This window comes from Trachypithecus francoisi, unplaced genomic scaffold, assembly GCF_009764315.1.
Source record: "Trachypithecus francoisi isolate TF-2019V2 unplaced genomic scaffold, Tfra_2.0 Contig01451, whole genome shotgun sequence".
NCBI classification, from domain to species: Eukaryota; Metazoa; Chordata; class Mammalia; order Primates; family Cercopithecidae; genus Trachypithecus; species Trachypithecus francoisi.
The window spans coordinates 487666-503867 of NW_022681432.1; the positions used below are offsets into that span (position 1 = coordinate 487666).

The 16202-nt window shown below is 35.3% G+C and overlaps 1 protein-coding gene across 3 annotated transcripts in view; it reads right to left on the reverse strand.

The window, feature by feature from the left end:
* KLHL4 (kelch like family member 4) overlaps positions 1 to 13381 on the reverse strand; it is a 183152-nt gene extending 169771 nt beyond the window's left edge. For all 3 annotated transcript variants that reach the window (XM_033233240.1, XM_033233225.1, XM_033233233.1), the window contains exon 1: positions 12784 to 13381. In XM_033233240.1, coding sequence (XP_033089131.1) covers positions 12784 to 13205 — 422 coding nt within the window. In that variant the 5' untranslated portion in view covers positions 13206 to 13381. The remainder of the gene's footprint in view (positions 1 to 12783) is intronic.
* Between the last annotated feature and the right edge of the window lie 2821 nt (positions 13382 to 16202).

Sequence of the window (16202 nt, forward strand, 5' to 3'; positions counted from 1 at the left end):
TCCTGAATAGCTTCTACACTGTTAAACACCAGGTGATTCATGCCAAGTTGCTGTTTTGTAATTACTCTTAAAGCTTTTATGAGTGGTTGTATTTTTTTATTCCAACTTTATTATGAACTCCTTCAGGGAAGGACCTCCATTTCTATTTCTTTGCCATCCTTGCACACAACATGTAGGAGGGGTGGAAGGTTAAATTAATGCTGTTGACTCTATTGTTTTTAAGCCTCCACCTGGTCAACATGTGGGAACTTGTAAGTCACAGATTCAAGTCTTACATTTATTTCTTTCACGTTTACCATTATCAATATATCAAGTGTTAGGTTTCTGTAAGAATCCTGATAAACTGGGCTGTCAGGAGTTAATAAAGTGGTTTTTTTGTTTTGTTTTGTTTTGTTTTTAAGTTTGGTTCCTGAGTCAATATTACCTGAGAAGTCTGTTAAACATTCAAATTCCTATGTTCTACCCCCAAACCAGTAAGTCAAATTCTGTGGTAATGGATAGTGAATAACTACATTTTTAATGAGCTCCCTACATAATTATTGGGCATAGTGAAGTCCAAGGTCTTACTTAGCAATGTCAGGAAAGAGAATTGCCCCAGGAGTAGCTACATTTACTAGGGTCTCTGAAAATGAACTGCCCCCATCATTCTACTCTGTTACAACCTTCATAACTTTATACATTTAACAGATGTGCTTTCTTTTATTCCTGCTGAGTTTCTAAACTTGGTTTTCCGTTCCTTTTTGTGTCACCTTTATCAGAGATTCCTATTGCCGGTTTTCTGGTCTTGACTAGATAAACTGACCATCACTCCTAATTGAAACTCCCTTTACTTAATAATCTGGTTTCAATGTTCTTTATCCTTGGACTACACCCTGATTTTTGTTAAATCATTCATTGTGGCTCTACAGGAAGCTCTTGAATTCTTTCCCTCATAGAAGGTTTTTACTGAGAAATATTGGGAGTGAAAATAAGCAAGCTCATTACTAACAATGAGAAAACTGAGTAGGTTTTATGATCTAAGCTACGTGTTTGTTTTAAGGAGATGAATTTTCATCACATTGTGCTGGCCACTATAATTATTTGCTTATAGTACTTGCTGAAACTTGTAATACAGTATCCTAGTTGCCCAATTAACATGGAACATGAAGTGCCTCTGGATTAAGGCATTTAAATTATATTGACCTAAATGTTTTATAATTGGACATTACATCCTCAAAGAAAATGAATCTCTTTATTGTCTTATCAAGGTACATTTTATTTTTTACATTTGGCATAGTCTTTATTCAAAAAAAGGATATTAAAAAATATGGTTTTATGTCTCCAAATCTTCTCTGAGATTATCTGCTATGTCCAGCCATTTTTTGAAAAACATAATAATGTAGTATCATGACTGTTCTGGGAAACAAACATTTTCTTTCTGAAGCATATGCAGTCTATACTGTAGGGCTCACATATAGAGAATGTAATGGTAAAAGATCAAGATTAAAGACTCTATACTCTCCTAGGGAACTACAGAAAAGTTTTCCTGATTGTTCTCATGACTAGGTTTTTGTCAAAAGGAATACCTTTCTCTTCCAGTTAAGGTATAATATAAATCATTCTATTAACTGTACTCAATTTGAGTATACTAAAACTTTTCTGTATTACTTAGTCACTAATTGTAACTCTTCTTTTTCACCATTTTGACTTTAAACCTTTACACTAGAACATTGAATGATGCACATGGTACCATTACAGCCCTGGAGTATTTTGAGTTGGATTATGAATTAACATTTACTGGTGAGTTTCATAATTTCCTGTTTTTGTTGTAGTAATTATCATCTTTTCATTTTTAGTTGCAGTAATCTCTTAAGAATTTCTTGTAAGACCAGTCTAATGGTCATAAATTCCCTTGGCTTTTGTTTGTTTAGGAAGGTCTTTACTGTTTCTTCATTTGAAAAGGATAGCTTTGCTGAATATGAGATTAGTGGAAGACAGTGTTTTTTTTTTTTTTCTTTTATCACTTTGATTATGTAATTGCATTTTCTCCAGATGTGAAAAGTTTCTACTGAGAAATCTGCTGAAAGTCCAATGAGTATTCCCTTAATGTGATTTGGTTCTTACCTTTTGTAGCTTTTAGAATTCTCTGTCTTTGATTTTTGACAGATTGTTTATAGTCTGACTCAGAGGCGATATATTTGGGTTGAACATAATTGGAAACATTTGAGCTTCCTGAATCTGGATGATCGTGATAAGATGTCATACTTGGAAAGTGTTTAGCTACTTCGTTAAACAGGTTTTCTGTGACTTTCTCCATCGCTTCTCCCTGAAACACTCCTTCTTTTTTTTTTTTTTGAGTCTTGCTCTGTCACCAGGCTGGAGTGCAGTGGTGCAATCTTGGCTCACTGCAACCTCTGCCTCCTGGGTTCAAACGACCCCCCATGCCTCAGCCTCCTGAGTTGCTGGAACTACAGGCATGCACCACCACAGCGAGCTAATTTTTGTACTATTAGTAGAGACAGGGTTTCACCATGTTGGCCAGGATGGTCTCAATCTCTTGACCTCGTGATCCCCCTGCCTCGGTCTCCCAAAGTGCTGGGATTACAGGTGTGAGCCACGGCGCCCAGCCTAGAACACTCTTAAAATGTGAGTTTCTTTATTTAATGGTGTCTCATAAGTCTTGCAGGCTTTATTCATTCTCTTTTATTAATTTTTTTCCTCTGAGTTATTTCCAGAGCTTGCCTTTGAGTTCAGAAATTCTTCTGCTTCATCTAGTCTATTATTAAGTTTACAATTGTGTTTTTATTCCATTATGAAATTCTTCAGCTCCAAAATTTCTGCTTCTTTTTCATTATATCTATCTCTTTGTTGAATTTCTCACTTAGATCACAAATTGTTCCTCTAATTTTTCTGAATCGTTTGTTTGAATTTTTTTTGTATCATGCTGAGTTTCCTTATACTCATTATTTTAAATTCTTTTTCAGGCATTTTGTAAATATTCTTTCTACATTCCCTACTCTTTCTAGGCTTTGGATGCCCAGGTCTTAGTTTTATCGTCAGGCATAGGCTCCTGGCAGCCAAGTTTGTGATGTTACAGAATTTCATTCTCCAGTAATCTGCTGCTGGAAACTTATTATGTTTCTTTGTATGTATTATGTTTCCTTGCTTTTTCATGTTTCTTGTGTGCTTAGGTTGGTATCTGTGCATCTAGTAGAACAATTGTTTTTTTTTCCCAATTTTGTGAGTAGCTTTCCCAGAGAAAGTCTTTCTTTCCTATGGATGAATCCTAGAATGTTACTTTTATATGGCATGTATATCAGTGGTCTAGGCTGTGGAGCTCTGGGATGGCAGTGTCACCATTTTGCTGGGAAGGAAACACCAGGCTGGTTGTCATGCTGGATGTGTGTGGGTGGAAAGCTCTCCAGGGGGTCAGAACAGCCATTAAACTGGCTATGAGGCTGGGCATGGGCACACACATATATGTGCAGGTGTGGGAAGCTGGCATGTTGTTCAGACGACTCTCTGCTGTGCAAGTCCAACTGTTTCCTAGGGAGGAGAGGGTCACATGGCTTTGGATGCCGAGGTCTTCGTTTTAACATCAGGCCCGGGCTCTTGGCAGCCAGGGTTGTGGTGCTGCAGGCACCCATGTGAATGTGACAGAATGATGATGAGGCCTCAGGGACAACGGGTATAAGTGGCTATTGGCCTCCAATGCAGGACACACTGTAATGGTGAGTCCAGTTTCAAGATGGTGCTATGATGCAACAGCTTAGGATACAGGGTTGCAGAAGTATATTTTTAAGAATGTTCTCAAAAGCTTGGAATCTTTTATAGTAGATTAGGTAATACATGTCAAGATGACAATTCGTGTAAATATAAAAGTGAGGTGTTTCTAACTGCCTGGGAAACCTTCCTCGCAAAAATCTCATTAACTAAAAATTGCACATTATTTTCATCTGTTGCTCAGGAATTTAAATGATACATTTTCCATTGTTTTCATTATTTCATTTCATAGTTTGATAGTTTTCACTGATTCTTCATTGTCTACAACAGTATTTCTTAAATTTTCTTGTAAAATGGAACTTTTTGAGAACCTGAGGAAAGTGAATAGAACCTCTCCCTCAAAATATTCGCACCCACAATATATTTTGGAGATTTCTTGAGGATTAATAAGCTCTGACTTCTAAGGAAATGTTCAGAGTCCCTATCTTGTCTTTTAAGAGCCTCCATAATATAGCTCTGACCTTCTTCTTCAGTCTCCTCATTTTGTACTCTTCTCCAATGTATGTTTTTCATTTTGACAAAACTGAAATCTTCCATTGGAGTATACATTAAACTTCTCTGCTTCATCACGTTTTTCCCTAGAAAGGCAATAGAAAGGCTTTTGCTTCTTCCTATAATTAATTCTTTCCCATAGCTGTGTTAAAATGTGTCAATTCATCGAGCTTAATCTCAAATTATGTCACCTCCATGAAGCATTCCAAGATTGTTCTGGCCAGAAAGATTTTCTTTTCTTTGAATGCCTATGGAGCTCAATGACTAAGCAATTTAAAGTATTCTTATATTGCACTTCTTTTTCATAGTCATGAAACCTTTCAACTGAATACACTTTATCTCTCCAACTATGCCATAAGCCTCTGGTGAAAATTAGCACATAATATTTACCTTTGTATTCATTTGTGTGAGTAGGAAACCATAATGCATATAAATGAGGGCTCAGTAAATAATTCTTGAATGGCGGAAACATCTTAAACAACTGAATTTTGGCATGTTGCAACATATTTCAGACTCAATTAAGTAGCTGTGTTGCTTACAATTTTATGTGACAGTCTGTTACTCATGCATTGTTTTCAGTTTTGTTACAGGTACTGTAATCAACATTAACCAGAAAAGGACACCTAAGTCTCACTGTGCTGATAGCAGTCTAGTTTTACAGGAAAAGGGTAGACAAGAAATGTAATCGATAGCTTCCCTTTAGTGAGCTACCCAGGGCTTGATGAAGAACCAATTGCTTATGTTATAGATGTGCCAAGAAAATTGCAAGGTATTTAGTATGGCTACTGATGAAGAAAGAGCAATAGACAATGTGGGGAGGAGGGCAAGACACACATTTTGTACAGTAATATTTAAAAGCATGCAAGGGATGATTCATAGTGACTAATAGTGATAGGCTAAGAAAAGTTAACCAGAAGTTATAAAGGACTATGAATTCACTGCTGATAGTTTCAATAAATATGACAATTGATATGTGGTCTCGTTCAGTACAAATAATAGTATAAGTATAATATATATGTATTGATTTAGCAAATACACACTTTAAAATTTAATTATATTTATTAAGTATATATTAAATTATTAAAATATATTAAATTTATTAATTAAATTTAATACATAATTTATAAGTTACCAGAGTAAACCTTTATGTAATGGTTAATGTTCAAAGTTTCAATGATGCTCATTTAATCCTAAAACTGGAAACTATTTGATTTAGGTTTTCTCACTTCTAAGTCACCTTTCCTTAGATAGTTATTTTTAGTCTACTTGTAAAATCTTATTTCTCAAACAAACACCATGGCTGAAAATTTTCCATTCTTCATGGTGAAATGATTATCTAAATGGAATAGAAACACCATAAGTAAGATATACTCAATGACTATATTTTTCTTTTAGCATAGGAAGATGATAAAAATGTTTATATAATAAAGACTGTCTTGTATCTGTCATTGTTTTCCTTTTGAGAGATAAACCATGGCAATGTAAATATTATTTGAAAGTAGCAGGCCATATTTTTATTTGAAAATACAAATACATATATACCACTTCATTAGTGCCCGTGGAATCCTCAGTGATTAAAAAATAAGTTTTTCTGTTATACCCAACTGTGATTTTATTAGTTGCTACATCCTTAAATTTGATTTACACTGAATGACAGCCACAATTAATATCATGTTAATCAGATTTGATACTGCATGTAGTTACTAGATGTTATCAGAACTTTAGCTAACTTCCATAGGATTGCCTTTAGGATATTATCTTATCTCTAATGTGTAGGACTTATGCATTAGAGGCGGTAACAGCCCATTGATTTTGGCTCAGTATTACATTAACTAATTGCCAACGAACACAAGCAAAACAAATGACAACCAATACCCAGTTTTCCCAATTGGATGGTCTTTTATTGCTGACTTAGGAAATCGATTCACTCAGACAACCCTTGCTAAAATATTGCATTTTTTTTTTAAAGAAAACCTGTGATAGTTTAATCGTCGAATAGAGTCCCCACATATACTGCACTCAATTATTTTACTATTAAAATTTTGCTGGTATCTTAAATATGTTACAATTAAGTAACCAATATTCATACATTATTATTAACTAACGTCCATTTTTATTCAGTTTCCTCAGTTTCCACCAAAAGTCCCTTTTCTGTTACATATCACATTTATATTTCATGTCTCCTTTGGCTCTTCTTGACTTTGACAGGTTCTCAGATTTTCTTTTTTGATAATGCTGACAGTTTCAAGAGTATAGACCAGGTACTTTGTAGAATGTCCCCTTATGTAAATTTCTCTGATGTTTTTCTCATGATTAGATTGGAATGATGGGGACGGAGGAGGAAGATAACAAAGGCAAAATATTATTGTCATTACATCGCACTAAGTGTACATACTGTCAACATGATCGAACAATATTTTAATATTTAAAATGCTTAACTGACAGTTAATAATTGTGCTTATTTATGGGGTACAATACAATGTTTTGATCTATGTATACATTAAAAATATTCAATAACCTAATTATCATATCTGTTCACCTCACCAATTTATTTTTATTTTTGGTGAGAATGTCTAAAATTTTAGCAATTTTGAGCACTTTTGATGTTAAAATTGCATATCTGGCTAAGTTCATATTTGTCAGGCTTCTCCACTAACCATGTAAATTTCCACTTTCCTGCCCTTCTTTCATATTGTACTCACCCTTTGGAAAGAAGTCACTATGTGCAGCTTACACTTAAGACTCAGTACTCTGCTCGACCTCTTTGAGGGCAGAGTGCTGGCATAAATTATTTGAAATTCTTCAGCACAAAATAAAATTGTCTTTATTCTTTTATTTATGTATTTATATTTTTATTTTTTTTTTTGAGATGGAGTCTCACTCTGTTACCCAGGCTCACTGCAACCTCTGCCTCCCGCATTCAAGCAATTCTCCTGCCTCAGCCTCCCGAGTAGCTGGGATTACAGGTGCCTGCCACCACTCCCGGCTAATTTTTCTATTTTTAGTACAGATAGGGTTTCACTATATTGGCTAGGCTGGTCTCGAACAACTGACCTCAAGTGATCTGCCCGCCTCGGCCTCCCAAAGTTCTGGGATTACAGGCATGAGCCACCACGGCCGGCCTTCTCATTTACTCAATCATTTATTTATATCAGTATGGACTCATGGGTGTTTATCTTATATTATGATTTGCAATCCAATAGTACTTCATTTTGCTATTTAAATTATTCCAGTTTGGCTATTGGGGGCTTTTTTCGTGAATCCCTGTGTCCCTTTGACACACCTGCATCATTTTTTTGAATACTTATTTTCTGGTACTACAAGATGTTCCAGGTTCATCTCTCAGAATATTGATTTTGACTCGATTTTTTTAACTGTGGATCCAGTGTTCCCCAGTGCTCCTCCTTGATTTCAGTTTTTCCTTCTCCTTTAAATAAAATAATTTCACACTGGTACGAATACATGCATATACATATATGTGTACATATATGTATAAAACACTGTAGTTATTTTCACTAATAAAGTCATATGACTTATAATGTCTTAAGGCATCAACAGGATCAGCATTAGGGACCAGAGTCAGAAAGAAGACATACAAGCTTCCAGAAAAGTCTTTAAAGTACAAAGTGACTGAACATTTGTGCAATTTGCAACATGTCAATATAATTAATATGCTGCAGTTGACATCACTAATTAATATGCTGCTCTTGACACCACTTGTTATATAGTACCATGCATTTTGAAGCCTTTATTTCTATTTCCAAACGCAAAAATTAAATGATGTCATTCACATACCAGAAATAACAACTATGTTTAACCATAAAAGCATATGTCTCCAAAGTATCACCAAGTTCCTTAAATGACAGTCCCCAAATTTTCAAATATTAAATATATTTTAATGAATGTTAACTTAATTATATATGTGATAACATACGGTCAGGAACGAGACATGAGGACCATGGTACCTCACTCTCAGGATTGAGGCGATGAGTAGCAAGGATTTGAAATCAACCAGCAAAGGTTTCGTCTCTAAATATGTTAGGAATCATTGCAATAAATTTAGATTTTTTGTCGTAATGTTCTAAATGTAGTAAAGCAATTGAATAACTTATGTAATTTTGTGTGGCGTGTTTTAAACCATAGGCAAAAAGATTTAACCTTAACCTTTCTGTAAATAACAGTATAATTGTAGTTCATTTCTCATTCTTTCATTTGACATACAAGTTTCTACTGAATAATGCAGTGTAAAGTGAAGTGAAGCAGGTCTAATTCTGAACTTCAGAAAATTACACTATTTTCACCTTGTAAGAAGATAGGCAACAACAACATTAACAGATATAATACCTGGAGAAATACCAATTGTAGATGTCAGCAACAGTTTCACATTCAAAGTCTTCCCTTGGGGGCCAGAGAAAATATACGTAAAGTACTCCACGCTTGGCGCACAGTGAGCGCCAACAAAAGGTACTTCTTATTTTTAATGTTGTATTAGTATTGCTTTGTTATTGTTACCTTTCCAAAGTCATTTCCTACCACTCTCTCTGTTGAGCACGCTTCTCCAGATGCACTATCAACCACACTCCCAACTCAGGCCCCATGAAATTGATTTCTTCCTGGAAAGCACTCCCTGCAGATACCCACATATCTCATTTTCTGCTTTACGGGAAATAATTGTACAACAAGTTTCACTGTTTTAGTCTTAGAATTTCTCTTATGCATGAATATTTCCCTAGCAGATATCAAAACAGATGGGTTTGTGTTAAGGATGAAGACCTACAATACATTTGACCCTATCTGAATCGTTTTGTTAAAAAAGGCAAATACACTGTCATGTGTCTATTTTCTTAAAGGGGAGAGGTCTCTGTATGAGGCACGTGCCACACTGGCTGAATAGTCATATCCCCAGAGGGCAAAAGAGCCACATGGTTACAGGATGGCTGGAAAGTCACCTCTGTGGCCATGGACCATGCATGTGATCCTAAAATCACTATAATGAATAACAGGGCAGGACATAATTTTTAGTTCACAGGTTAAGGAATATTTTGAACATTAATCAGTGGACTCTATGGGGACATGTGGCATTGATTTATATAGAAAACCATATATGGTGGTTAAGTACTCCCTTGGCACAGGAGAAGTAACCTCTCATTTGCTTCAGATTCTTGAGTCAGACATTGTCTTTTCTCACTTCATTTAAATATCTACTCAAATATTACCTCATCCAAAAAGCCTTCTCTATCTGAAGGAGTGCCCTCTACTTCACTCTATTCTTTCTAACTAATTTTTGTCATATTATTTATAATCACCTAAATATTATAATTTGGTTTATTTTTATTGCCTCTCTCTTCCCATTAGAATGTGTATTCAATGATTCAATGAAAACAGATTCTCTGTTTTGATCCTGTTTTATCCCTAACATCTAGAAGAGTGCCTGGAGCACCACGAATGCTGAATCTTTGTGGAACAAATTATTAACAAATTCTAAGTCTTATTCATCCAATCCTACTTTCTCTTGGATAGCAACATATACAATAACATCTGCTCATTTTTTCTAGGCAAACCTCACTTGAAACTTGGAAAGGGCTCTAGTAAAGAAAGAATGGAGTCTTTACTGGCAGTGCACAGATGACAAAAATATTTAAAGTCATGTATCAGTACAGTTGGTAGGTTGTACAAAAGCCTGAAACCCCAACAGGTAAAATAAGGGCATGGTCCCAATTCCTGACAATTCCTTAGAATTAAACAGCTCTGTAAATGTCCAATTTTGTACTGGGGCATGTTCTTGGTCCATAAATGGTTCATTTGCATTTTACGCAATGTCTTCGAACACAAGAGGAAATCACGACATCTCTCTTTCAGCAAATGCAGTAAGCGTGATTTTTCATGTTAACACGGTGACATCCATATGTATACTTATGCAATAATGCTTATGAGCAATTGCAAATACCTATATATATGATTTCATAATTAAATATTCTGTCACATAGGAAGCATAATCATAACACAATGTTAAAATATGTGTTCTTTTTGTTGGAATGCTATGGTTGAAATAAGGAAAAGACACTTGAGCAAGGTAGTTATGGGGAATCAAAGATGCAGAGTTAGTAGATAACTAGGACAAAAGTAAAATGATAATTGAGCACAGGTCTCTGATGACCAGCATACTGGTATATGAATACTCACAGTGTGGGATCACAATACAGAGCTGTTCCTAAATGCTCTATGTACTTATAATTCAATTGCATATGAATATATTTGGATTTTAACTTTCCAAACCAACATGTTAACATAACTTTAAGAATGTTGGCTTTAATATCCTTTCCAGGAAGAATTGTGATTTATTCTGTTGTATTGCATGTTTGCAATTTAGTCCATTCTCTATTTATTCCCCATAATATTTGTAGAAATCAGGGTGGCTTAAAGAGCCTTGCTTTGCTCTGAGCGTCATAGCTCATCTTGTACTAGTATGATAATTCTCCACACTCACTACTGTTTTCTTTTTTAAAAAAACACTGGAGTTATATTGAGAGGATGGCAGCCTGCTGCCAACTTATTAGGATCTTTTCTTCCTGCTCCCCAATATTGCTGAAGAAGAGAGGCACTGGACAAGCAAGGTACCGGGAAGCTCCTTCTCAAATGATGCTACATCAAGACAGGAAGTTCTAGAATGGGTAAGGAGAAGGTAATAAACCATTGTATTTCAATTAATAAGATCCTCAATTTAGCCCCCTCCTGCCTAAGATATCCGTGGCACACCTATAAAACCATTTCCTGTATGTATGTTAAGAAAATGTTAGCTTTCCAATGAAACCATAGAATAATTAACAAGGCATTTTTTTAGAAAATAAAAAATGTAAGGAATGCAATCAAAGGATAAATGCACTTTTTAAAACTGTCACTTGATGACACTTTAAATTTGACATTTTATCTAACATTTTTTCTAACATATATTTTATTGTAAATATTCTCATACTAGAAAATTAATTCATGTATTCTCAAATAATTTTGCTCCAAGGTCACAGTTGGTAATTTAAATTTCTCTACAACAGAGTTAAATTCATTTATTAATCTCCAAATTTAGCAGTTTTAAAAAATTGTTCTTGGTGAGGAGAACAAATTTGAAAGCCTGCTGAATTTAAAATTATGGACTCTATATTACTCTGAGAGTCTTATTTGCTGTACCAAATGCAACCTGCAATCCCTACAGTTATATAGCTTTTCCACGGACAAGCACAAAATACTTAGGAAAATTTCACACATATGTGCCTTATTTCCTGAGAAGTTTATATGGCAGACAATCTAACTTTATTATTAATGTCATTTCACAAAGTCTTCTGCATGTTTATATTTCAACAAGACTGAGTTCCTACAAAGGCATCATTTTGCTGTAATGTTGTTAGGCTGCTGCTTCTTTTGATATTCTGTTTTGAATTTATGAAAGCAAGAAATTGTGAGGTTGTTATATTGGGAAAACTTATATTAAGAAGTGAATCTGCCAGTCCTTCTTCTCTATTTTTATGTGGAAACATAGTATGCCAAATATACAGGTTTCCAAATAAATTAGCATGTTGAACTACTATATGATCTAAAATGCATAAAAACACTTCTTTTTCTATGGCATTACTAAAAATTAATTGCATTGCCAATATTATCAACTGTGTCTAAAACAAGTTGGGACTATAAAAATGTCTGACAGTGAAAAAGCAAAAAAACAAAGAGATAAGGATACACTAGGTTAAGTTATAATTGACAGTATTAGAGAACAGAACGTAATTTTCCTGCACTCAAACAATACCGGTGGGCATAAAAGTAAAGATAAAATCAAATGTTTTTTGAACTATACCCAAACTACACTATATAGTCACTGTTTATTCAATTTTCATTTTATGTAAAAGCTGAAATGCTCCATTTCCCGCTTTAAGATCACATTGCTGTAAGTAGCATCGTGTTACCTGCTTTATGCAGAATATTTTCATGCTTGCAAAAACTAGCAATGAAAGTAACAAAACTTGAAGTGAGTCTCCGAACGCCAGATAGTCCATATCGTCACATAAAGATAACACAGTTTTAAGAGTCAATATAGCAACTATGTACTAAGGAAACAGATAAGGATGTGCTGATCAGTCACAGCTTTTATTTTGTCAAAGTTGGCCTAACTCAATGTCAGAAAGAGTTGCTGTGATTCATAACACTTGCACAAAGAATTGCATTTAAATATCTGAGCCACGAAGTGTATTTATAGAACATTAGTAATTACAATAAACATTTCTTAGAATTGAAACAGAATTCTTAATGAAAATAGAAGTAAACTCATAACCCACACCCCAAATTTCCAGTAATTATCAAGACGTATTCGTTATTGCTGTTTTCTTTTATAAACTTAGAGGAAACGGTTTCTGAGAGACCCTGATTGGCTGAATACAAACTCAGAGATTATTATGACACTTTCTATTTAAACCCTAAACACAAATTGTAGAGGTTAAGTTAACTGAAGTTACGGCTTTCAGTTATGCGACCAAAAACTCTTACCTTGCTGTAGAATCTTCTGTATTGTCATCAGCCATCATCTCCAAATCTTGTGCGCGTTTCCCACAAGCTTCTTGGAATAAATTCTTCTCTGGAACTGCCTTAGGAGTATCTTCATTTGCTTGAAAATGTACTATCAGATTATGTTGTTGCAAATTCTGAACGGCTCTCTGATGGGCAGGGGCCGGTCCTGGCACTGGTGCCAGTATATTGTGGTGGACAGGACTGTTGCTTTTCTTCAGTCCGTTTCTGTCCCGAGAGTGGCTCTTCAACCTGCCCTGAACCGGGGTCCCTCTGTGCTCATATCCTTCCTGCTGAAGACAGCTTCCAGTGTTGGTGGAACCTTGAAAAGGATGACTAAACCACCTCCAGCGTAGCCTTAGGATCTGTTTCACATCAAACTCTTTCTTGCCAGACACTGACATTGTAGCAGGAGGAAAGACAAAAGCCTTCTCTCACAGAAAGGAAACGGAGCCTTTGTTATCTCTTGTTTTTCTGCCTCTTCTGTAGAACTAACAAAAGCACAAGTGCCGAGAGCAGTCTTTCTTGCTTTCTCTCCCCTCCCCCACTGCCTATGATACACTGTGAATACTTGTAGCCTTCTAGCAGAAGCAGAAGGCTGCAGCTAACCGTGTAGGTGGGAACCCATGCTGACAGGATGATGAGGTCAGACCTTAAGCAAGTAAATCAGCTTACCACAGGAAAGCAGCCACCACAACACTCTCCAGCTGTTAAATTTGCAGGCTTGTAGTCCTCCTGCTTGGACTTGCAAATATCTAGTCCTGCTTCTTCAGTATCAAAGTACGGTAGCTGCAGTACAAACCCAGGCAAGTGAGCCAAAGAGAAGTGTTTAAACTTATTTTCTTCTAGATGCCTTCTACTCACGCCTCCCCTGCTAGATTCATGTCTCAGTAGCCCACTTCTAAAAATGTACCACTTTGTTCCATGATAATGTGCGACAGAGGAATTCATTATAATCTATTTTGAGATTCCTTTTATGGAAACTTTGCAAATGGTTCATTAAGGGAAAGCATCAGTACCCTCATGCGGGTTTGTAATTAGTTTTTTACAAAACTAATCTGAAAATGTGAAAGTCTCTATATGAATATTTACCTGAAAACTTGACAAATTTTAGAAACATAAGAAAGCAGTGATTACCCATGATCACTCACACAGAAACACACCATTTGGGAATGGAGAAATGATATTTTTAGTCTACATATGGAGGAAGAAAGCAGTGCTTTTCCAAGCTAGTTAGGTTAAAAGAGATGTCTTCTCTCAGTGACCACAGCTTGAAAATGAATAGTTCATTCTGGCTCCATGCCTGGATACACACCTTCTTATCATGCCCTTTACTTTCACAGGCAATGTTAAAGGTTTGTTTTCTTTGTTCAAAAACCCTTATGAGAGGATGAACAGAGTGTGTTTTGGATTAACTCCAAATCATCACACTGCTCAGGAATAACTGTGCCCAAAGTACTTTGAGATCTGAAGCATAATCACTACTTTGCACAGATGTACATGTTTACAAAAGACAGTCATGTATCAAGAATGCATTTACCACTGACATTTTGAAATTCAGTTTGTTACTTTATCCAGTTCTCATGTCACACATACAGGCGATAAAGAGGAAATTATGCTAGTGTATGCCTAGAAAGAATACTGAAGTTGTAAGATTTTGCTTTTAGTTTAGCTTTATGGTTAATGAGCTGTGTGACCTTGGACAAGTCACTTTACTTCTTTGCATCTCAATTTCTTCATATATATTATACAGAGTCTAGACAGATTTCCATGTTTTCAAAAGCACTCAGATGCAATGGATTTAAAAACAACTGAAGAGAGAATAAAATGAGTCTCTCTAAGTTTTGATAGGCATTTTATCCGTGGTTTTCTTTGAATTCAATTATACCTCTCCCTTTCCCCCCTTGTTTCTGTAGGTGTGATGGTGAATTTATGCATCAACCTGACTGAGCTATGTGATGCCCAGATATTTGGGTAGTCTGGGTGTTTCCATGAGAGTATTTTTTTTTTTTTTTATGAGTTTAACTTTTAAATTGTTAGACTTAGTAGAGCATATTCTCCTCTCTAGTTGGGTGGAGCTCATCCAGTCAGTTGAAGGCCTACATAGAACAGAAGGCTAACCTTTCCCTCAATAAGAGAGAATTACTCTTGCCTCACTGCCTTCTATCTGGAACATGGGATTTCTTCCTGTCTTTAGACTTTAACTGAAACATTGCTTCTTCCTGGATTTCAAGTCTGCCAGCATTTAGGCTGGAAATATACCATTGGCTCTCCTCAGTCTTCAGCTTGCCAACTGCGGATCTTGGGACTTGTCAGGCTCCATAATCATGTCATCCAATTCCTTATAATAAATCTGTGTGTGTGTGTGTGTGCGTGTGTGTGTGTGTGCGCGCGCGCACGCACGTGTGTGTACATGTAGAGGAAACAAACTGTAAATATCAGGCAGAATAAATAAAATGTTGTAACAGAAATGTAAACAACATGTGGTAGGAGCAAGATGAAGTACTAAATTATCCATCTAAGTAACTCTAAATAATACCTTTTCATATATCAGGAGTCTATAACCTTATTTTTCTAATATGTTCTTTGAGCTTGTTATGATTTAGATATAATTGGGAATTTGCCTGTGTACCTCTTACCATAAGATGAAGATTAACTAATATCTGTCAGAATCTAAACTTTGATAGCACAATGTTCTGTAAGAATTTACCAAGAACGTGCTTTTTCACTGCATGCTGAATATGGTCATTTTCCTGGATCTTCAACAAGGAATCATAGAATGACTAAGAAAGTTTTAGGTCTCCTAGAAAAAAATAAAAAGAATAGTATTTTTATGAAACACGAAGATTCCTTTTACATTTCTGATTACAGAAGAAGATTTAAGCATATTCAAACAGAAGTGAGGAAAACGTCTGCAAGGATAGGAACCATGTCTTATTAATAATTTCCTTCCCTTTGCCTTATTATCTACTTTGCTCCTGGTAATATTTGATCTATGCAGATTTAATGCATAGCAAATTCTAAGTGAAATTCTTGTATTAGTCAGGATTCCCTAAAGTAATGGAACTAATAGGATATGTATATATATATTATATGTATAATCAATTGTATATAATAATATACAATATAATATAATATATAATAATATGTAATTAATATATATTGATTGTATATTATTGTATATATTAGTTATATATATATGGAATATATGTATATTCCAAATATATATATATATATATATATATATATGGGAGTTAATTAAGTATTAACTTACATGATCACAAGGTCCAAGAATACGCTGTCTGCAAGCTTGAGGAGCAAAGACAGCCAGTCTGAGTCTCAAAACTGAAGAACTTGGAGTCCGATGTTTGAGGGCAGGAAGCATCCAGCATGGGAAAAAG